We start from the raw sequence: 24,168 nt of genomic DNA, 5'->3' as shown, positions 1-24,168 counted from the left end.
AATAATGAAGGTCTCGGTTAGTGTTATCAGCCTCAGCTTTCGGTTTCGGCTGATAACACTTACCTCAACCTCGACTATTCCGGCTATCACAAAAACCTCATCCAATAATTGTCAGTTTAAAATTGTCCCAACAATGTTCGAACTTTGCTCCTGCTCTTTTCGTGTTTCCTTTTCTCTTAAGGGAGTCAGGGACTATATAGCAAGATGGGGAGTATTCAGCATACAGCTCATATTACCTGATTGTTCTGGTTGAAGAATGGTGCTTAACCTGTCTTCTGTTCCACACTGATAAAAAGCGATTGGCACCTGTCACACAATCAAATATGTCAATAAACATACAAGGTTAAAGTCCAATTCACATAGCCCTTTGCGTGCTAATCAAGGACTTTATTTGGATATGAACCTGGTACATGGCCTAGCTCGCTACAAATGTTTCTGCAGCCCTTTCGGGTTCGACCCTCCTCGTTTTATCTCTGCACTACGCTCCTTGGAACAGAATTTAAATCTTTCTCATAATCACCGGAAATTTACGTAACCATGCCACAGTAAATATTGTGTTATGTTTAAGGTCATGCAAGCCATGTGAGACATCATGTTTTTATGCTATTTCCTACGCACTGTTCTTGAGCAAGTCATGAACAATTAACACAAACCTCTGATAAGTTGTCAATCCTGAATGGCGGTGGAAGCTGCGAGGCGTCAGTGAACAAGACATGAAATGTGGCCCCTCTTAACATCACCTCTACTCTGACAAACAACGAACAACCATTTATGCTCCTAAGGAGAGATATACCATTTGACAACATTAACCACGACTACAATGACTTTTTTATTTTCGTTTTTTTTTTTTAATTTTATTTTCGTTTCTTTTTTATTTTCGGGTTTTATACCGGTAGCTCCCTTCTAAACAAAGGTAAAGAAGAACACTTTGTAATGTATTTCTTAGTGATAAAGGTTGATTTTAGTAGGAATTGAATGGTTGACGATCAGGAAGAACAGCCAATAAAAGCCAAAAACAATGAAAGAGCAGCACTGCCAGCTCACAAAGCTTTCAGAGAAAAAGACAGACAGACAGAGAAGTCGAAAATGTGCACACGGTTAGCTAACACCCTAAACATCGGCTTTTGTAATTCGTAAGCCACAGAAGGACGGCCGCGCTAATTGTTTGTGCGCATCTCTACTGCGCATGCAATTTACACGCCACGTCATGCATCGAGCGCGCAGACTAAGTAGTATGAAATGGCATGTTCATATAATATACACGACAAGAGTTGTCAAAACGACTTTGAGCAAATTGTATATTGGGTCGCACAGCGTAAATATAAGATCAATCATGAAGTGTTGCTTTTACTACTGCTTCTAAAAGAAAATGTCGGCGTTTGAGTTGATTTAGGAAAACGGTTGATAAAAAGGACCACAATTAGCTGTATCACCACATAGCACAAAAAACTGGTAGTACTGAAACATATTGGAAAATTGTCCTTACTGTTTCCCTCGAAGGAGCGTTAAGCCAGTAATCAGCATGTAATTTCTTCTCAAATATGCACAAGGCAAACATTAAGCGTGCGAGGTAAAACTCCGGTAAAATTCTGGTTATCATCCTCCCACCGTCCCCAAATTTATTAATTAGAATTGGTAAGGAGCCAGTAGGCGGAGGAAAATTTTAATAAAAGATGACATGACCAGGGGCGAGGAGTCTATTTGCCATAAAATGTGTAAAATTGTTTAATAAATACACGTACATTTATTTCACTACCCGAGAGTCTCAATATGTGGGGTTCACAATTTACGAGTCGAAAATTGCAAATGGTAAAAATCCCCTGTGATTATATTGAAATAATATTTCTAATTTTTTTTTTTTCCTTTTACAAAAACTGGACCCTTTGAATCGCAGATTCACGAGTGTTGTTATTTAAACATCATTTAAATATGCGGAGATATAATTGAAAATCGTTATCTGTGGAAAATGAAATTGAATTCTACTAAAACAATTACAACTTTCGCTCTCGATTTCTACCAGGTGATAGATGATTTGGCCTTCCGCGTCATCAAATATCGCCTCATAGAAATATCGAACTCACACTGAGTCTAATTGTTCAATATAACTCGCCAAATTAGGTTATATTCCAATTCCCGGTAATGTAGTTAAGTGCACATATCGCTTATAAATGGAAATAAAATACAACAGGGGCAGCGTTTTGTTTTGGTTTCAATATAACTCGCCGAATTACGTTATATTCCAATTGCCGCGACAATGTATTTAAGCGCACATTTCGCTTTTAAATGGAAAAGAAATAGTGCAGCGGCAGGTTTTTTTGGTTTTCATTTAGAATTCAGCACGGATAATACAGAAAAAGAAAATAAAAATTGCATGTTATCACCTATATTGTAAGTGAGCTTGTTTTTCGATGCCTCATTTAACAGTACTCGATCCTTCATAACAAGATCTTCCAAATTACGTTTGTATCTTGTTTATTTACAATTCTCAATGACAACATGAGCCACACAACTAACAGAGAAAACGAAAATTACTTTTTCGCTGCAAACTTCAGTTTTATACTTCTTTTTGGTGAGAAATAATTTCTAGTTTTCCTCTTTTTTCTTTACAGGACTTCTGCAGACACAGACAGCTATGAAAAAAAAAATGAAAATTACCGCCTCGCTATAAACTTCAGTTTACTTCTTCTTTTCGTTCAGAAAGAATAAATTTCTAGGTTTCCTCTTGTGGTTTACAGGACATCAGCCTTGCTGTCTTAACAACTTCCTTTCGAAGCTCGCGAAGACGCCAGCAATACAAAAACGGATTGATGGACGAGTTCAAGAATACCGCGGTATTAGCAAATTCCCATTCGCTTTCCCAGTCCTTGATGGAAAGAGCAGTAAGAGCCAATGAAACAAATATTGGAAAATAACATAATATCAAAGCGATGTAGAAGACGAATGTGTTCAATGCACTTTTTCTCAAACGCAAAATATTCAAGTTTTTTCCAGCGTCAGAACTTTGCGCTACCTGTTGTTGAGACTTAATTTGAAACTGATGCCGACGCACAATGCGATAAATTCTGATGTAACAAAACGTGCACATTATGAGACAAATGATAGTAACAATGCTAACAAGAGAGTTCTGTAAACGAAAACCTAAAAAGTGAAACCCTGCTATGAGTAGGCTAAACAACCATATAATCATTAAACTACATTTAACACGACGTTCAGTCACCAAAGAAGTATAGCTCATGTGATAGTGAAGCGCCAGGAATCTATCCACAGTGATGGCTGTTATTGTCAAGAAAGAAACGCCACATAAAGAATACCCTAACTTTGTTGAAACATGGTATAAGTCATGGTCTTTCGTGAGTAGAAGAGTGCAATAAATCGGTTGAACAATAAGACCAACAAGGATATCTGAAACAGCCAGACTGCACAGAATTATCATCTGCGTCGAGCGAATGGAAGGCGTTCTTATTATGGCGGCCAAGACCAAAGCGTTACTCACAATGGATACGAGTATCAGTGGAGCGTTCAGAACACAGTTTAGGATGATAATTATAGTTTCAGGACGAGTCAGTGTTAGTTCATTTTCCGATCCGTTGTTGTCTTCCTCGCTCTTGTTCATGGTCAACTGTTAACTTTCCTTTCGTTTCGCCCAACGGAACAAAAGAAACCTGAAGAACGGCGGAGTCACCCGGCACAGTGAAAGCAACACAGTTAAGTGCATTTTGCTAAACATTCGGTGACTTTAAATTAACTCATTAGATTGACGTTTTTCGCGAAAGGTGTTCAATAACCATTCATTGTTACGAAAAAAGCGACAACTGCATATCGCGATATTGACATTAAATTGGTGTTTGGTTTTAAATATCACTCAAACAGCGTTTAATTAAACTTCGGGTACTTTCCTCAACCAACGAATATTCGCAAATTATTCGATGATAATTCGGTCCTTTACCGCTTTAAGCAGCAAAGACCCCAAGAGATGGAGTAAAACTGAAAAGAGTGACGAGTCAAAACAAACCCGCTGTATTGCTCGTATAATTGCTTTTGAAAGGAAATTGCAGGCTTAGAATTGATCTTGGAAAACGCTTTATAAAAAGGAGTACAATAAGCTGTATCGGAACACGGCATGAAAAGCTAGTAGTAAACTTATTGGAAACTGTCCTTACTGTTTGACCTCTCAGGAAATTTAAGCCAGTAATTAGCATGTACGTTAATGGACATTTCCCAAAAACAGAATAGGCAATGAGCTAGATGGCAGAAGGAATAATTCAATATAAGATGTTTCGACCAGGCTTTGGCTCGGTAAGGAGCCTCTTTGCCCAGTAAAAGGTTACCATTGTTTAATAATAAAACACGGCAATTAACTGCTCCGCATTAGCAACAAGGATCCAATTAGACAGAGTTGAAAAATTGTGTCCCAGTCGAAATTGACTGAATACGAAAAACCAGCTGTAAACAAATACTTCAATGTCACAAATGCATTTGCAAACCTACGCCTGCAGCTGATAAATGATCACAAAGGGAAACAATACGGAACACCATATTCGATACCGTACTGTTTCATACTTTACGTTTCGAAAAAACCAAAGAGAGAAAAAAGTGAAAGTCTATATAATTGATATTATAATTCCGCTTGTTTTAGCTCTCCGTTGAGCTGTCTGACGGCTTCAAGGGTCAAGTTTTATAAGGGATGGTAACATTTGGGATCATTGACGCAACAGACACACTTGTATACAAAAAATGACAAGATAAGTCGCCCCCATTGACTCCTCTTAAAAGTTCCTAACTAAAAACCATGGGCCGGGTTGTTCGGAAGCCGGTTGACGCTAGAACAAGGATTAAAACGGTCAACCGAAGTAGTATTTTTTTTCTTGTATAAAAGTGTTTTTCACTCCTCATGTTTTGCATACACTCTTTTGGAAAAGAATAAAAGAATACATTTTATGAGAATATTGAGGCTGAAATTTTAAGCCTTAAAATTAATATTCGGAAAACTTTAAGAATAATCCCGAAGAGATTTTGAAAAGAATAGAATTTTTGTGCGTCGAAAAATTGCAAATACAATACAATTATATGTTTTAAACTAAACCGTATAAAGTTGTTCCTTTCTCAAAACGACAAAACTAACCAAAAAACAACAAAATCAGCACTAGCCGAATGTTCGGTGCTTATAACATTTCTGCAAGAAGTTATGTGCGTCATATCAGTTTTTAATGCCTGCAGAAGGGCTCAAAAATTATTTTAACAACATCCAGACACCAAATACATTGGAAAACAGAAATGTAATACGCTATAATCTAAGAATATTCACAGGAATATTTTCAGCGTAAAATCCGCAGAAAAATGAGAATATTCAGCCACGGCCGGAAAAGCAATATTCTTATAGGAAAGAGTTTTAGTTTGCGATTATTCAGACAAACAGCATAAAACATGAGCATAAAACCTCGCCGAAAAGTTACAAAACTGATGTCAAGATTCTCGCTGGCCCTAGGTTAGCTTAATCGGGACCAATTGCAGACCAATGAGTTTCTTGCGCCAATTTTTCAAAATCAGGGAGTTTTTCCCATTCGCTTTATCTCGGAAACGAAGAAGCACTCGTTTTTTTTTTTTTTTCTCTTGCATTATAATTTCTAACACAGGTAACTCATTATCTGACCAAATTAAAAGTTTGATAATAATGTATGTATTAGCAGATTTCCGCCAGAACGTCCTTAATTCACGTTATCACGTTCAAGCTAATAATAATTAACTAATACCAACGAACTGAATGACTGGTACACTTGACTTTGCACTGGACTGAAAACTTTTAGCATACCTCATATTGACATGAAATGAATCGTCCTGATCAATCCTGAAACCCCCAGACCACTTACAGTGAGAAACATCACTTAACCTTGAAAAACAACCATTGAAAATAAATCCATTAGAAAAAAACACCACTTGCCTACATATTTTTTGTTACAGATATGTCGTACGTTATAAGAAGTCTATAAATGACAGATTCAAGCATTTTAAATGTTCTCACTGATTACAAGTTGATTCGTCATGAAGCTCTTGTACCACAAAGCTACTGTCCACACATGTGAAGTTACGTTATAGTGGTGGAAAGATATCAAAAAGAAAACTGAGCCAAAAGGGAACAGGGGCCAAAGGTTATAACATGTGCTATCGCTCACTTTGTACAAGTGACGAAGCTACTATTGGCTGTACTATTGAATTGAAAAGTTTTACCCAAGAAATGACTAAGCCCTTCGGTATTCAGCACGTCCATGGTAAAAAAGGTTAAAGCATGAAGCGACAAGGAGTATTCAACTCCTCCTTGGATGGGATGCTAGTCCATCGCAGGGTTACCCCCAGCATTACGTTCGCTGGTACCCATTTATAAACCTGGGTGGAGAGAGGCACTGTGATAGTGAAGTGTCTTGCCCAAGAACACAACACAATGTCCCCGGCCAGGGCTCGAACCCGGACCGCTCAATCCTAAGACGAGCGCACTAACCATGAGGTCACCACGCCTCCCACTTCAGCACGTCCATGAGTTGTATAATATTGCTTTGGGAATAGTAGCATGTGAAGCAATATATCACATTAACAGATTCTCAACAAAAACAACAACAACAACAACAACAACAACAACAACAATAACAAACCATCAAAGTAACCACAGAGACTAAGTTCAACATAACTTATAGGAGCACAAATTAAAGGGCTTTTACCTGATGCACAACAGTTGGTCTAAGTCTGTTCTGGCCCAGTGAAAAAGCACCAGGGCCCCTGGCAAGGCAGTGAGTGCACTCTTGGGATTAGACGTTTCCTGCAGTGAAATCAAAGAAACACTCTACATAAAAGACATTGATTCTTTGGAAATAATTAAAAGTACGCCTGAAAAAGTTACTTTCCGCTAGACAGGAATGTAGTGTCGCAAGCCAGCATCTCAAGTCAATTACAGACCTTTGATGAATTCCCTCATTCCTCGCAGACTAATTGGGTCTAGAAAGCCACACTCAAAGTGGTGAAAATGATAAGCCTTGGTTTAAAATGCTTCGGCTAACAAGCAGCTAAGATACTTGGCTAAAATCAGAAAGAGAGAGTCAGTGCCCCAGTGGCAGACATTGCTATATACCAATGCCTTGTTCAACAAAAGGAAAATGACTGAGTTGACTAAACTGACTTCAGTGATTAAGTAAAGAAAAGAGCTAGAAATATGCATACTTGCTCTCTGACGAAGTGTCTCTGCGAAAAAGCGAGAGTGTGCTGAGTTCTGTTCTCCAGCTGATACCGTGTAGCGAGGGTGACAATTCTGGTATCACGATACCGACCCTGGCCAAAGCGAACATCAATACCGATATCGTACACCCTGCAGAAAAAAACACAACAAGAACATTGAAAGTACAATGGAATGAAACGTAGCAACTACTACCAAAGATGACCTTACATGCTGCATCACTTCTTGAAGCACAATGTAGAGAACTTATCAACCGTAAATACGTAGGAAATGTATGCAATCAATGCTGTATATATCTTCTGAGTGGAGCGGAATTAAATGTGTTAATTCAAAACATTTAATTATTTATCCATTGCATGAATTAATTAATTGGGTGTAATTCCTCAAGGGTCCCAGGGAAGGAAACCTGTCGTTTACCTTGAGCCGATCATTATGTACTTATACCTCGAGCGAAATGAAATAATGAGAAGCAAAAACTTAAGCAAGTTAGCTCAGGAAGGTTTGTGTTTCATTTCTCGAAATATTGGTTATCCTGAACTGATTCACGGTTTGACGAGAATTAAATACAAACCCTAACACGTTATTGCACGCCTGCTAGGGCGTATACGCAAGCAGTATTTAATTTTGTGCAGTATTTACATGTTATTTACAAATAGCTGGCAATTAAATTCCCTGTTATTACTTTAACTTAGAACGACTTTCTCACGACATCTCAGTTTACGCATTTATCGCCCTACATTTCAGGTTGTAATTTCACAGGGTTTATAGCGGTCTAGACATCTTGGCAGTGTTTTAGTAAACTATTTTGTCATATCATTAGAGCCCACCATTTAGATTTTAAACTTATTGTTTAAGATTGTTTACGCCAACCTACTAAGAAACTGGACAAACAGTGTATTAATCACTAAACAAACACTTTTACACTGCCTCAAAGAAAGTAGGTTTGCTTGATTTTTAAGAGCTTGTCATGTTAAAAATCATTATTGTTACACTTAGTTAAATACGGTATACACTATAGATATTTTAGGAAATTTCACGCAGTTTTACAGCCCACAGCAGTGTTACTATAATAGAACCCATGTCAATTTTACAAATCCTACATCTTCGGTAAGTTGTCAAACAGCTCAAGCCTAAAGCGTTTTTCAAACGTTCTAGTGCTGAAACATTTAACAAAACTGTGATAATCGCTATTACAAAATCGCTTTTTTACCGAGCAAAGAATACTTCACAAACTTCTGCTGCACGTTACATAAAGTTCACCGGGCAACTATTTGTTATGCCCGCACTGATAGAACAATTCAACCAATCACCACCCCAGCACTACGTTACCATTTCTTAGAAGTGACAAGACACACGGACTCGCTAGGGAGGTTTGCGCGAAACAGACACGCAGCTTGCACGTGCAACTCCAACTGACGGCTGACAGCGCTGCTGGACACTTTGCATGCGGGCGCGGCAGTACCGGCGGCTTTTCCTTTCTGTTTTGTTCTGTAATGAAGGGATTTAATGTGACAACGGGCTCAGTAATTTCCATAACAAATGTCGAGGATTTTTTTGTCCCCTATGTTCCCGGTTTCTACGTCGACCATGTTGGAAACATAGAGAAGACCTTAGCACTTCCGCTAAAGTTCTAATTTCAAAAAACTGCACGAAGCAGCCAACCAGCCTTCTTTTCGTCACTCTTCCGCTCCTTAGTATTGAGTGTTACTGTTTTTTTACGCATCACAAACCTTCCTGATAGTAAAATATACTACAATCATAGACTGACACCGTTACTTGCTTTAAAGCGTTACAGTTATGTTACTGTTACACTGGAAAATTTGACCCATTTACAGACTTTATGAAATGTCTGTAGATCCTGAATTTACAGACTTGGTCACTTATCTCGCTTAAAAACAAAATGTCTGTAAATTTATTTTACAAAGATTCTGTTTAGTTGTTAGTTCTGTTCATTTTAAAATGTTTGCAAAATGTTTGTAAATTGTACCAGCTAGAATAAGAGGAAAGAAATCATAATTTACAGACTTAACAAAATCTTCTAAGAATGTGTTTACATACATACAGACAGACAGACAGACACACACACACACACACACACACACACACATACATACATACATACATACATACATACATACATACATACATACATACATACATACATCACTTTATTTACCCTCGGATTTCAGAGTAGCTTATGCAGCTAATATCTCCGAGCATTTAACCATCAGATGAGAGATAGACCACCACACCGGGAACTACGTCCCCTACTCTTTTCGATTAGTGTGTGGGTTCTTTTACGTCCCACAGAATTAGTTTTGAAGAGTTGTGAGACGGGGCCTACGGTTTATCGTCCTTATCCGAGAAGACTAGAAAGTCTAACCATTTGCAGATGTCATTACAAAGGCAGCACTTTCTCCTCAATTATTTAAAGACCCTGAGTGTTGGTCCGGCCGGGGTTTGAACCTGCGACCTCCCGCACGCTAGTCCGGTGCTCTACCACTGAGCTAACCGGTCGGCGGTCAAAAAATTTAAATTTAGATTTTACGCGTTTAGCCTGATCATGTAAAATCTCTGTAAATTGACATACACGGGACACCATAAAATCTCTGTAAATTGACATACTCAGGGCACCATAAAATCTCTGTAAATTGACATACTCGAGGCACCATAAAATCTCTGTAAATTGACATACTCAGGGCACCATAAAATCTCTGCAAAATCTCTGTAAATTGACATACTCGGGGCACCATAAAATCTCTGTACATTGACATACTCGAGGCACCATAAAATCTCTGTAAATTGACATACTCAGGGCACCATAAAATCTCTGCAAAATCTCTGTAAATTGACATACTCGGGGCACCATAAAATCTCTGTAAATTGACATACTCGGGGCACCATAAAATCTCTGTAAATTGACATACTCGGAGCACCATAAAATCTCTGAAAATTGACATACTCGGGGCACCATAAAATCTCTGTAAATTGAGATATACTCGGGGCATCAAAAAGAAAGCATACGTTGGCCCAGGGATTACGTGAATTCTCCTCGTTAAAATTCCCAAGCCAGGTATCATCAACTAAGCACAAATCTGGGCGGGACAAACTTTGGTCAGGTATTCAGTTAATTGGGGCGCAGCGCATGTAGATCGCCGACTGGTGATACTCCTTCCGCGAAGCGTGCTAAAACCTACTCAGGAGGTCGACAGCTGTCGACCTGCAAAACAAGGTGTTCTTTCTCGAAGTAAAGCTACGGTAGTCTCCGAAGAAAAATCGGGCGAAGATAAATGATAAATATGATATCCGTGAATAGAAGCAACATACTTTTCTTGCGAACAGTTCCAATCAAACAGCTGGGCCCTAATAACACAACATAAAGTGCCCTTCATAAACACGTTTGAAACAAATAAATCTCAGTTGTTAGTTACATAACTTTGAACTTCAGAATTTATTTGTTATTGAAAGGCACAAAGGTTATTATATTTTGTGTGTACCTGTCACAATCCTTAGTATGCTGTTTACAAAGCTCTCCTAGGGAGAGCTTTGTACTTGTATTACCTTATTATTATCGTATTATCTTATTAAACTTATTACAAGGTCACCTTGTAATAAGTTTAATAAGATATTGTTCTGGTTCTCAATACCTTCCTGTTGATTTTACAGAGATTATGTGTACTTTTGTTTGACCTGTTGTGCAGTTTATTTGTGTACATTATACTAAGATTTTATGCAATGTTCAGTTCACTTTTTACATATATTTTATTGAGATTATGTCTTATGGCTTTTGTACCATTTCCTTTTGTACAGGCTGATTTTACAGAGAAAATGTGGACATTTTGCAGAGATTTATACCAATAAAATGCTTACATTTTACAGACATTATGTGCACTTTTGTGTGGCATTACGTGTAGTTTATTTGTGTAGATTTTACTAACATTTTATGATGTTATTTTAGCTTAAATTTTACAGACATAATACGGAGATTTTATGCTTTCGATTTTACAGAGATTTTTTCTCCTGCCCTTTTTACAGAGAAAATGTGGAGATTTTACAGAGATTTCTTTATATACTATAAAATCTCTGTAAATTTTACAAAAAAATTACAAGAAAAATAGCTACATTTCACGGACATTTTAGGCGATCTGAAAGCGAAACACGTACTGAAATTTACAGACTTTTTATAGAGATTACAAAATCTCTGAAAGTGTGCAAATTTACAGACATTGAAATTTACAAAGGAAATGTGAACATTTTACAGAGATTTGACAAACTTTCCAGAAGTCTGTAAATGGTTCAAATTTTCCAGTGTTAGTTTAAATACTTTAAAAGATTTTTAGATTTAATTAATAGCAATTTCTTCTTTTTTTACGTAGATTTTATATATTTCATTTTATGTATTTTATACACATTTAATGTTAATTGTTTACTTATTGAAAAGATGTAGGCAATTCGTTTAAAATTTACTTTGTATCTACTTCAGGTAATGCAATCGTTAAACAAACAATACCAATCTTGTTTGAACCATTACATTGCTTTTTCAACAAATTCAACATCTCGGTTAAAACGTAATTTCCAAAACGAAAGCAAACCAGAAACTCAACAAGTTTTCTTTACGACAATATACATTAAAACCTCCATCGGCTGTAAAAATCAAGATCATAGGGTAATTAGACATAGAAAGAGTCAAACCGACCGGATTGCAGCTTAATTGACTACTTTGTCTCCTAAAATAACTTGGCTTTAAATTGCCTCAAAAATATTTACAAAATCACCATAAAGATGCGAATGATTATGGAAAACCCCTCTAGATTGCGATTGGTGTAACCTCTCTCACTGTTATCTGTATATAATATGTTGTCACTGCAAAACACCGTATTCCTTGACAAACTGTAAGCATAAAATTACACTGTACGTGACTTACTTATCAGGACGCCTTTCACCTTGCCTAGCATGTACACGTTTGAATTCCCTGGGACTGTCCAGTGAAAATGAGTTACTCCTGCACATAAGAGAATAGGTGAGGTAACAGACGTTGATACACAGCAAATTAAACTTGTGTATAGGAATATACATTTTGTAGTTACCGGAAAAAAGGCCTTACCAAACAGGCTTTCCGCCTACAGGTTGATAGTCCTTACCAATTCTCATTTGACACCTGCAGGAAAGCAAAAGTATTGTAGTAATTCCAAATAAAAAAAAATTAAAAATATAATAAAAAATTACTCTCCAATGCCCATGACTGGAAGAAAACTGAACTTGAAATCGAACATGATATCCGTGAACGGGCAGGAAAGATATAATGGTTCCAAGGCTTGAAAAAAGTGCCGTCCGGTAGTCCGGGGCAAGTGGATTTTCCTGCTGCGCAAGTAATTTTTCATTCTCACTTTCCCGATAGGCAAGGGATCAGGCAAGTCGTCTACCAATTAAGCAGACTAGGTCTTGCCCAGGGCAAACAAAATTTGAGAGCTACTTGTCCCGAGGGCTAGCTGTAATTCACGTTTTTTTCGAGCCCTGGGCCCGTTTCTCGAAGGTCCCGAAAAGTTTTCGCACCCCAAAGCCGTAGCAAGATCTCCAACCTTATGACTACAGAGCTGTTCTATGCACATATTCGTAATGTGAACAGAGGTTCCCGTCATACGAGACGTTTCAGGCGTATACAACTCTCTTTCTTTAAATACCGATTAATTAAAAATGGCTTTGCCCTTGGACCGTTCATCACCTGATTGCCTGTCATCTTATACCAAAGTACGGGTAAAGCATTAACTCAGCAAATACTACATCAAAGTAAAACTTCCTCTACAATTCAAAATACCTTGAAGGTGCATCCCTGTCAGAGAAGGAAAACAACAACGGAGTCAAGCTACGAGCCGTCTCATGCTCGTCAAACTGCCCAGCCATGTCATGAGGAACGGCCTCTTGTTTGAAGACCAGAGGAATCCCTGTCTTGTTGATCATCCAGTAAGGAGCATAAATAGACACCTATTAAACCATAAACAAGCAAAGGGTTTAAAATAAAAGATGAAGAACGGATGGGTACCCTTAAATTTATCCGCAAAGAAAATGAGTTAACTGTTCTTTTCTGATTTTTAAGCGGAAATTGCTGCAAAAAGGTTACAGACTAATCCAGGAAAATTGCCACAACGTACAAACTGAAATAATGAAACGTAGAAGTCTAACAATTGTATAGCAAAGAAAAAGCCTAGGCTTCAGCTTAACAATGTGAGTGTATATCAGAGACGAGCATATCTGCTGCACAGAACCGTTACCAGACTAGTAGAAATGTCAGACTTTGCAACTGCCACTGTTGGTTGTCAACCAACCACTTGGTACTGACAAACTTTTAATAGTATGGGAATTACAATTCTACCAAAAACTGTAAAAGGAAAATAAACGACATAACCATTCCACTAAGGTTGACTGTTTGTTGCAAGATTACTTACTCTGAGTGATCCACCCGGTTTCACTGAGACTTTGACATTAACTATCAGAGATCTTCTCTTGGCGTCCTGTAACTCCACGTGGATGATTGGATGTTCTATCATGCTCAGTCGTCTTGAAATGCGAATGTTGTCACAGTACGAGAAATTCTCAATGCTGATGCCAAGATCAAGAGCTTTCTCTGGGTCTGCCTGTTTATCGACAAAGAAAAGAAACATAGCACAACCTCTCGTAAGCGACCACCTCTCATCAGCGACCAGTTTTCCAAAATACCAAAAGTTTCCAAGTCAATTCTCTATATTTTGAACCTCTTGTAAGAGAACACCTCTTGTAAGCGACCGTGACCACTTTTAAAGCCGTAAGTTTGAAATTTTGTTTTGTTTTTAACCTCCCGTAAGCTACCACTTGACAGATACTAGAATGGAAATTGGATAATAAGGTGTTGTAACATTATCGCACTCCTGGGTAGTACACGAACACGGACATTTTGAAATGGCAAGTACAGTACTGTCTCTGCAGTTACCATATGCTCACGAGGATAACGAACCAACATGGTCTAAGCTCTCGTAGGCGACCACCTCCCGTAAGCGCCCACCTAGGCTTGACATTTTGGTTGGTCGCCTGAGGTTCGACTGTACCTAAAGCTGCACTCTTTTTGTGTTTCACCATGTACTATTTAAAACTTTTCTTTCAAAGCTTCTCTTACTTCTCTTACTTGGATTGAGATTTTAACACATAGCCCAACCAACCCCCATCAACTAAATTCAGATGGACAAAGTAATACTTACAGTATACAAAGGTACAGACTTTCCGGCCTTGATGTTTCCTTTAGCTGGAGCATTCTTAACCTGGTAACTCAACTCACATGGTAGAAGATTAACCAGCATCACTGGGTACATTATCGTCAGGGTGTGGGCTGGTTGAGGCATCACATTCAAACCCTTGGTTTGAGACCCCTCGAGTAAAGGAACATCTTCTGGATATCCCTCTCGCTTTACCGCTACACAGAACCTGTTTACAATGGCACCACAAAGAGATCAGCTGTACTCTTCAATTGTTATTTCACTAGCCATAAGAACTGATTTAGATAACCGTGTTTTCGTTCCGTATTCATTTTGCTCGGTGCATTCATTGATTTCCAACTCTAAGTAATTCACAATACAGTGTAACTAGTCTTACCGGTACAACATTCTCACGATCTCAGGCCTAAAACAAACCTAATTACTGCACCAAAGCACAAACTTGTTATGTTTCCTACTTGCATTCCTCCTCTGTCTTCACTGCCTGCCATTCCAGCTTACCAAATCAACCAAACTGCTTAGTTCACTTCAGTGAGTCAGTCCTAACTTTTGCAACAATTTACACCACCCCAACACAAATAAAGACCGATATTAACTCAAACTTACCTGAACTTCCTCCCAGACTCCCCTGCAGTTGAAGCAGGAGAGCATTCCCTTCCATAACCCATTGTAGTGTGACTCCTTAACACACTTCTCCATTCTATGGGTTGATGGCAAAACCCCACCTCCTTCCCATAAGGTCTGAGGTAAAGCTGCCACGAGGTACATCTTAGTGGTATTGCAACTGAAGAGTCTGGAGTGAGGACTGGAAGAGATTGTTGCCCTAAACGAAGGAGTACAACCGGGTTAAGCTGTCTTGCGCGGTAAGCAAAGTGAGCATACATACATACATACATACATACATATACTTTATTTAACCTCGAATTTACAGAGTAGCTTGTTAGCTAATATCTTCGAGAGAAATAAATATTAGAAAGAAAAAGTAAATAGATAAAATAAAATAAAATGAAATACAATTACAATTCTATATCATTTATACACTATATATATTTACACTGTGGAAAGGCCTCATATTTAAGGATCTTTTGCTTGAATTGAAGAAAATCAGATGTCCTGTAAGTGTCCGGGAGAGAGTTCCATATTTTACTAGCTAAGTATGAAAAAGAGCGCAGGCCATAAGTAGTTGTTTTTGCTTTGGGAAGGTCCAGAATATAATTACCACGCAGATTATAGGATGAGGTACGTACAGTTAACATATCCCTTACAGTTACTTTCTTCATTGCAGATTTCTTCCTATAGAGTGGTTTCCAACTGAGTGTCGTAAAACCCAAATTAATAAGACAAAAATTAGACAACTCAGTCAATCTCAAACCGTAATGAAACCAAAACCAAAGTAACTGCCTGATTACGTCTGCGCTCAATTGAGAAGCACTCTATTGCAGCTGAAATCTGTACTCTTTTAAGATGATATAACATTACAAACGCTTGTGGCGGACTGATAAGACATAAGAACGAGGTATTTTTTTGTGAAGGTGAATTAATCAATATGACACGAGCGTGGGACAAAGAAAAATTCTGAGTCCCCGACAGGAATCGGTCATGTCATGTTGATTAATTCACCTTCACATTTCATTACCGAGCTTAAAATTCACCAGCTTTATTAACTTATCACTACTCACGATGAATTCGATAGCGTTGATCCTAGCAGAATGCAGGACACCTATCATATATGAACTCAGTTAAATGACCTTGCTCTCCATGAGTTCTCGTAGCTCACTGGATAGAGCGCCCGCCCGGTGTTCGGGAGGTCATGCGTTCGATTCCTGTCGGGGACTCAGAAGTTTTCTTTGTCCCACGCTCGTGTCATGTTGATTAATTCACCTTCACATTTCATTACCGAGCTTAAAATTCACCATCTTTATGAGGTATTTTTTTGCACTTAAAAGTACAAAAATTGCTATTGATTTATTTATAACTTAACTGATATCAGTTCAATAACAACAGAAAGGCTGTCATCGTAAGTCATTGCAGAAATTTTCCCTCAGCCCAAATCCAATCGGCTCAATTCGATTAATGTTAGAATTTCTGATTCTCGACTTATGCAAAAACGTCCTCCGTGACAACCAAATCAATCTCCCAAACTAACCATGCAGAGATGTTAATCCTTGTAGTTTAATCTCCAATGGTAAGTCCATCTTGTTCTTAATCATGAGCGCAGATCTGAGCGTGACCACTTTGCGTGCTCTGCCTAACAGACTGACATCGAATACAACTCGCGCAGGTTGAAGATCACTCACCTGAATGAAAAAGTAAATAAAATCTCGTTGCTTGCCAAAGAGATATCAGTGAACTAGCTAATCCATCCGTACCTGTACCGTTTGTTTGGTCGAGTTTGTCGGACGCACTGTTATCAAGCTTTGTGTACGCGCATCTGACCAAAATTGTTCAGTCGAAACGTCTCTTAAATAGATCTAACAAACGTTGTTATAAGTAGGTCGTCTTGTGTGATCGTCTGGGTGAGGGCAGTTCTGAAAAGAACTGTTGTTGGTAACTGACGTTTCGACAACCTGAGAAGAAGTCATCTTCAGAGTCACGTGAATAATGTTAGTCAGTCGATGATGTTATAAGTCTGGTCCGTTGAACGTGATTGGTCAGTTTAGCCGTGATGGTATTGGCTGAAAGACTCGTGTTAAGTTTGTCAGCAGTCGTTGGTCGGTTCAACAGTTCTTCAACATATTCTCAAATCTCAAGCAGTTTAAGACCCACGTACGGGGCTTAGATCTAGACAACAACCTAAATGGATGTAGTGGCTGCCATCTTGGTAACTCATAATTTTAATTTCTCTTATGAGACTTTTCTGTATATTATTTTTAGATAGTTCTAGTTAGGTGTCCCCTATTAGCAGCGGGGATTCTCCACTGCTAGATGTAATTGACGCGGTAATAAAGTCATTATTATCATCATCATCAGCATCAGCATCAGCATCAGCATCATCATCAGCATCAGCATCAGCATCAGCATCAGCATCAGCATCAGCATCAGCAGCATCATCATCATCATCATCATCATCATCATCTTGTTAGAACTACTCTCACCCGGAAGATCACATAATACGATCTACTGATACTCCTGGGTTCAAACCATTTACTATGCAAAGGTCGTTGTTATGTTAGCGACAGGGACCAATATTCCATAGTTCTAAGCCTGAACATCACATACACCATGGGAAGGGATTGAATTGTTGATGTATCTTACCATAGATGTGCTGTCCACCTTCTGAGGCCGAGCTTGCCTGAAGAACGTACCAACTCGATCAACAGAGACTGGGGAGAGTGAGGCCCAGCCCTCCACCTGAACAATCACTTGATGTATGTTGAGTTCATGAGTGTCCTAAAACACAATAGTGGTCAAGCTACAACAAAACTATCTGTCTATACGGGTCTTTGGTGATATTACCACGTTCCCATGTTATGGCACAGTTTTTAAATGATTTTTTTGTGTCTTTTTAGTTAACACAAAAAACCCTAGCTAAGACCCAACGTCCACGAACAGCTCGAAGACACTCAAACAGAATACAATCCTCCTCATACCCCACCCCCCTCCCCTGTTAATTTCACAGTAGATGTATGCATATATGCGCGTTAAAACGCTTGTTAGCCTTCATTTGTTAAGTTTGGGATCATTGAGCAAAAGCAACAATCAAAAGCTGACATGATAAAATTATATCTCTGAAAACAAATCAAATATTTTCGTAGCCCAAACAGTGCGTGAAGAGCCCAATGAGCGACTAGCATAGGAAGCTAAAACAGACCTGCTTAGTACCGTCCCATATACTGTATCGATCGACAATGATTCCCAATAAACTTACTCTGTGTCTCAACTTCTCTCCAGAACTAAACTCAAAAGGCGCCTCGCCACCTGAGGGCACTTCTTTCCAGTCAGACATTTTTCCTGAGCCAGAGCCTGGGAGACCTGGAAGTGCTTGCCCTGTGCTTGCCAAGATCACTTTTGATGGAGTGGTTGTCACCGTCTTAAACCACACAACACATCCTGAAATGAAAGATTAAAATTACTGTTTACATTAGGGCTTAACACGAGTTTACAGCCTCATTTGTGTTACAATTCAACGTTATAATAATAACAATGTTCATAGCACAAGCATCCAAAGAGCTATGTATCGTTGCAGTGGTTGAGAAGTTTACCTCAGTACAAAGGAAAATAAAACATACATCATGATAATTCAAACAAAGTTCACGTATACAGCATTGCATTGTCGTAATCATATTGTCAGCACAAAATCTAATACAAGCGCGCTCAAGATTATTTGTTAATTTTGCAAACTATTCAAATTAATAATCAATTTGAAATTTGGATGTTGTCAAATCAGCAAGCAATTTGTACAGTTCCGTGAGCAATATAATAAGCAGGTAATAAGACTACATCAAAACATTCATCTGACTGCCAAATTGCACTCGGCCCGCGACCTCATCTGCTTTTTGCCGTCCTCGGACATCAAGTTCCATAGCATATACAAACGTCTTTCTTTTTGTTTTCTTAAGTCCTTCAGAGAGCAAATAAAGAAAACCAACCTGTTTGATTTCTGAGCAAGAAAGGAACAAAAGGTGACCGTCGCCGAGGAAACCCTGATCCCGTGGACCACAATGACATGCTTGACTCTGGCCTGCTGGTAGGACTGCTCAAAGGGCTTTCGAGACTCATGCTTCGGTTTAGATCATCGTGTCTGCTGTCGCTTCTACTCGACGGCACTGACGGGAGGCTGGGGGTCTCGGTCGAGGGGACCGCTGACACAGGTGATGGGTCTGGTCTGTAGTAGTCTTCAGACCAACTGGCGATGGTGTGGTTTATCATGTTGATTAACGTTGTTGTCACTGTGACGTCAAGACGATCTGGAGCTGTGAATTCAAACACGAAACAAATTTATCAATCACACGTTTAAACAACCCAATGAGTGAATCAGTATTCTTGAAGACCCAATCTTGGCCAGGATGCACTACGCGCTGTGCAGTATTGGAAAACAATAAGAAACCTGCCATCATGTAAACCAAAACAATAACAGACGTGTGAAAAGCATAATGGTCAATACTGGGTCTTGAAATAAAACAAACTTTGCAGCTGGCGACAAAGCGTATAGGAAGAGCCATATTATTAATTGCAATAGGTTTATTTCTCATCATTACCTATTTACGTTAACATTATACTTCAAGGTATGGACTTAAGGGTTTAATAGCAAGTAAAAAAGCGATATAATATAACAGTGTATAGCTAGTGCATCACAACTCACCACATAGTTTTGCAAGAACCCTTGAAGTAGATGTTGGCGTCTTGCGTTGCTCCTGCCAGCGAAGTTGACATCTACAACAGAGGCACACAACACAAAGAAAACATGAAAAGACAGAAGAAAAAAAAAGAAAACGTCAAGCACCACCTCGAGCATCACTGGCGTGCACCATTGGAGTGCCCCATTTCTGGGCACTTGTTTCGCTCCCCAGCGGAGAGATTCCCTTGATATAGAGTCCTAAAGTGATGACGTCACAAAAATAAAAGTTTTGAAATTATGGGATATGATGTCATATTCTTATAGAGGATCCTAAAAGATGCTCTCATCCCAAAAATTAGCTCTGAATTGCAATTCCCGATAGAGATATAAGGGATCAAAGTTTGATAGCATCTCATACAAACCCTTCAAATTTGTTTCAGTTCCTTCAGTTTAGAACTGACTCAAAATTAGAGAGATTTATATGGGGTAGTACCAAATTTTCATCCTTTATATTTCGGCTGGGAATTACAATTAAGAGGTAATTTTTGGCAAAGACCCTTTTTTAAGGACGCTCTATTCGAAAATGGCGCCAAATCCCATAATTTCGCAAATTTATTTTTTTGTGACGTCACTCTTTAGGACTCTATATGTAGGCTACAGATGCGATGATACCCAAACACACCAAAAGGAACAGTTTAATATATGTGTTACATAGCTTACTTCCACGGCTCCACAAAAGGTTCCCAGTCTGATACATTTCTGTTGTAGTACTGTACTATCAACGTACAATGAGCGGCTCCCTCACCAGTGGACTGAAGGTCATGCCAGAAATTTAGATCTGTTAATGAAAGTCAAATGCAAAATTAAAGTACACCTAAATTCCCATATCATATGTCATTGCTTTGCATAAAAACAGTATACTGAAGATGAACGTGGTTGACAAAGCACTAGATTTATGTCAAATCTGTTTTGTACTAAAATACAAAGATAGAACCTGTAATTCACCTAATGATTCCTCACTATGTGCTACCAAATGATGTTCTGACATTGATTTAGCCCTTTACATCACAAACAACTTTACAATTAGGCCAAGATATAAGTGCTAGCTTCTCCAAAACACAAAAGTTATAGCTTTAAATCAATCACTGTACTAAGATGACTGTGCTACTTCCAACGATTGAAAAAGTAATGTAATTTGTAAAAAGAGACTTCAGTAATAATAATGTTACAAGCATTACTAATACCTGCTTAATTAAAGGATTTATAACTGTCAAAGACGCTAAAGGATGAAATACAAGGGAGAATTCTACATACTTTGAGTGCTGAATTCAATGAGTGGTACATCGCTGTCACCACAGTCATCAATCAGACAAACGCACACTGTCCCAGCGCTGACCTATCAAGACAAACAGTATTAGATTAGACGCTAACTTTTTTAAATTTCAGACAAATTTAAGTAGCATTACAGCACTAACTACAGAGTACTGCACATCCCTAAAATGGCGATAATGACATTACAACCATATTAGCAGCTGAGGGTTGAAAGGAAGGAAGCCTTGCGCCGAGCTGATCAGCATCAATTAAGCATCTGTTATGCAGGTTTGTTAAACGCAAAACTGTCTTTGTCTTACTGTTTGTAGTTTGCAGGACTGAATAATAAAACAGCATGTTTTGCTTAATTAATTATTTCTTATAACTCTTTGTCGCCTTTTTGTTTTTTGTTTTTGTTTTTGTTTTTGTTTGTTTTTTTTCGCAAACTGGAAGTAATACCAGATGTTCAATGTTAAGGCTGTGCTGTTCTTGTTGTTGTAGCTAGCCAGTTATAATTGTCTGTGTCGGAATGTCTGGGCTGATCTTATGTTGGCTATGTAAGAAGTGTCCATAACCTAGCAGAAGGAATCAAACTACCTCGAACCCAGCAAACTGCCAACCCTGCGCACTGCCTTCTTGTTGAGAGCTTTGTGCTTGAATGACAGGAGCAGCATTCTCAAGAAGCCAAGTAGCTGATGCATCCAATCGACCTGAGGTGGCTTGTAAGGCTTTGATACAATCGGATTCCTTAAAGCCTAGTTCTTGAAGACGCTTCACTGACATCGCTGTCGTTATGAACAGTAAAGGACACAGAATGCAAGTTAGAAAATATACAGAAATGCCAAAGCCAGAGTTTTGTTTTATTACACAAAGATTGGACACAATAACCAGTGACACGAAATTCTTGAAATCGATAGCTTCAGGGTCCTCCTCGATATTTTACCAACTTCTCTTCATAATCAAGACCACGTGTGTTTACAGAATGTAAAACGTAACTTATGTTTGTCTAACCATCAAAGTCGTGGTCAGGAATTTCATCCGTCACTTTTAAACTGGCCTCACTCTTAATCGCTTTGTTCAGCTGCTTGGACACAGACTCTAGGATGCTTAGGTATAACTTGTAGTCATTGTATGACACACGCATGATGAGGGGTCCTTGAAGATTAACCTGAAATCAATAAAAAGTCTGGTTATTTCAAGCCTCAGTTAGGTCGGACACAAACCGTGGCCTCTAGACAGTCATCTTCGTACACAAATCTCTGTATCACTCAAACCAATACAGGCAGTACTGTTGCACTCAACAGCGTCGATTAATGTTTTTTGGTCTTCCTGACAACTTCCTAATGAATTCCATAGCCTACGTAGGAAGCGTTTCCAAAAATGCACGCGAACGGAACGACACTGCGTGCGAATGCACCCTCTCCCCCTTCTCGCTCACCCCCTCCCCACCTCTCCCCTTTTTTTGCTCACCCCAAGCGTGCTTCTTCGCTCGCTCGCTTGTTCCATCTCTCTGCCTGGAAAAGGAAAGAAAACGGCTGCTACGCAAACTATGAATTCCGTTTCGAATTGGACTATCACAGCCTGGGACGGGAGGTTGTTAGATGTTTACCATGTTAAATGCAAACACCCGTGGGTTTAATTGGAAGATACAAATGAAACCCATCAAAACGCTGCAAAACAATGTCAAATATCAGTGAGAATTTTCAGTGGCAGTTGCCATGATGCCCCTGGAATTCTCTGGGAGATAAAGGTAATAGTTTAGTCACCTCTAGACTGGGTAGTTGTTCCTCAGCAATGTCCAACAGTCCCGCATTCTTCCTTCCCTTTTGTTTCCTGGCATTGTTTAGCTCAACCAAGGCTGACGTTGGATCTATGATTGACAGAGCAGTCTCGTCTTCACAGGACAAGACACAAGAGAACATTTCCAGGCTTTGGACACTGCATGAAAGCCACTTTTGACTTTGAAGGTGAGGACGCCAAGCCAACACGGACGTTATCTGCCAAAGAAGAAGTATCGAAGGATCATTGGATAAAACCAGCAACAGACATTTTTCTCAAGGCGGCAGAAAAAACTCAGACTTAACAGTTGCTTTGACCCAAGGTGTAAGTTATGGCTGGCCTGGCATATAGGGGAGGGAAAGACAAAAGGGTAAAAGTGCAGGATAAGTCACACGCAGCCCTTCCTCCCGTCCCTCGGCCCTTTAGAGGAGTTCAGTCAGAATTGCACCCCGATCTCTCCAGCAAACATTGCGAGGACATAAGACCCAGAAACATGGTTTTATAACATGCAATTTGTCATAACTTCTCTAAGTGGTTTAATCCAATGCTTTGAAAAAGAATTGAACTGCAAAAGCATATTAGCACCACACAAGCAATTTAAAGTGCTTGTACCGTTGTTTCTCTACGATTTTTTGATTGTTTTCAACGAAATATTCATAGCTCCTTTACTTACACACAGTGCTATTATTCTTACCTACCATTTGTATGGAAGACTTAGCAAGTCCCTTTTCTTAGTAAATATACCACATTTATTTTTTTTAGAAACTTCATTCAAGATTCTAAATTTGCAGGAAACAGGGGTATGTTAAACTGATCATAACGCCTTAAAAAGCATAATGACCCTCTCTTTTTATTTCATTTTTGGAGTACCATGACCTTGCTTATTATTTGGACAAAGTTTGGAACGAATATTGTGCTGGCTCCTTCTTCGGAGGAATGACCTTAAGAAGCCAAAAGGGGGCAGAAACGAGTTGTTGAAATAAATAGTGTTATCAATAGTATACCTTAAGTACAACAGCATGTGTGTCCATAGTCTTGACATTCTCCAAAACAACCAGTTCTGTTTCTGAAATATTCACTTTCATTTCGAATGTCTTCTGTGGCTGAAACAGAAAATGGTTGAAACATAGAGCACAGGTTGTTAAAAATTGCATTACACCCAAAACACAAGTGTTTAGTCCTTAAGGACGGTGCCCAATTTTGTTGGTGCGCACACGTTCTGCGCATCACGCAAGCCATGATTTAGCACCACGCGCGCGCTGGGGCTGACATTGACGCAATCAACTACGCTATCACGTACACGACGAAATGAAAGCAAAATTTTCCTACTGTGACCAAAT

At 38.9% G+C, this 24,168-nt stretch overlaps 1 protein-coding gene across 4 annotated transcripts in view; it reads right to left on the bottom strand.

Moving 5' to 3' along the window:
• The window catches only part of LOC145481272 (intermembrane lipid transfer protein VPS13D-like), an 82,393-nt gene that overhangs the window by 14,919 nt on the left and 43,306 nt on the right, over positions 1-24,168 (bottom strand). For all 4 annotated transcript variants that reach the window (XM_081459721.1, XM_081459722.1, XM_081459723.1 and 1 more), the window contains exons 38-59: positions 23,833-23,931; positions 22,816-23,046; positions 22,061-22,217; positions 21,647-21,834; positions 21,053-21,134; positions 20,459-20,576; positions 19,763-19,833; positions 19,050-19,373; positions 18,329-18,510; positions 17,716-17,850; positions 16,607-16,757; positions 15,067-15,283; positions 14,449-14,671; positions 13,663-13,851; positions 13,035-13,201; positions 12,324-12,377; positions 12,144-12,221; positions 7,207-7,351; positions 6,711-6,808; positions 5,810-5,887; positions 654-777; positions 237-306 (exon numbers count right to left, since the gene is read on the bottom strand). In XM_081459721.1, the coding sequence (XP_081315847.1) occupies positions 237-306; positions 654-777; positions 5,810-5,887; positions 6,711-6,808; positions 7,207-7,351; positions 12,144-12,221; positions 12,324-12,377; positions 13,035-13,201; positions 13,663-13,851; positions 14,449-14,671; positions 15,067-15,283; positions 16,607-16,757; positions 17,716-17,850; positions 18,329-18,510; positions 19,050-19,373; positions 19,763-19,833; positions 20,459-20,576; positions 21,053-21,134; positions 21,647-21,834; positions 22,061-22,217; positions 22,816-23,046; positions 23,833-23,931 (3,181 nt within the window). The remainder of the gene's footprint in view (positions 1-236; positions 307-653; positions 778-5,809; positions 5,888-6,710; positions 6,809-7,206; positions 7,352-12,143; positions 12,222-12,323; positions 12,378-13,034; positions 13,202-13,662; positions 13,852-14,448; positions 14,672-15,066; positions 15,284-16,606; positions 16,758-17,715; positions 17,851-18,328; positions 18,511-19,049; positions 19,374-19,762; positions 19,834-20,458; positions 20,577-21,052; positions 21,135-21,646; positions 21,835-22,060; positions 22,218-22,815; positions 23,047-23,832; positions 23,932-24,168) is intronic.

The sequence above is a fragment of the Orbicella franksi genome, chromosome 3 (assembly GCF_964199315.1).
Source record: "Orbicella franksi chromosome 3, jaOrbFran1.1, whole genome shotgun sequence".
In the NCBI taxonomy this organism is placed as follows: domain Eukaryota; kingdom Metazoa; phylum Cnidaria; class Anthozoa; order Scleractinia; family Merulinidae; genus Orbicella; species Orbicella franksi.
This window is presented reverse-complemented; position numbering and strand designations above follow the sequence as displayed.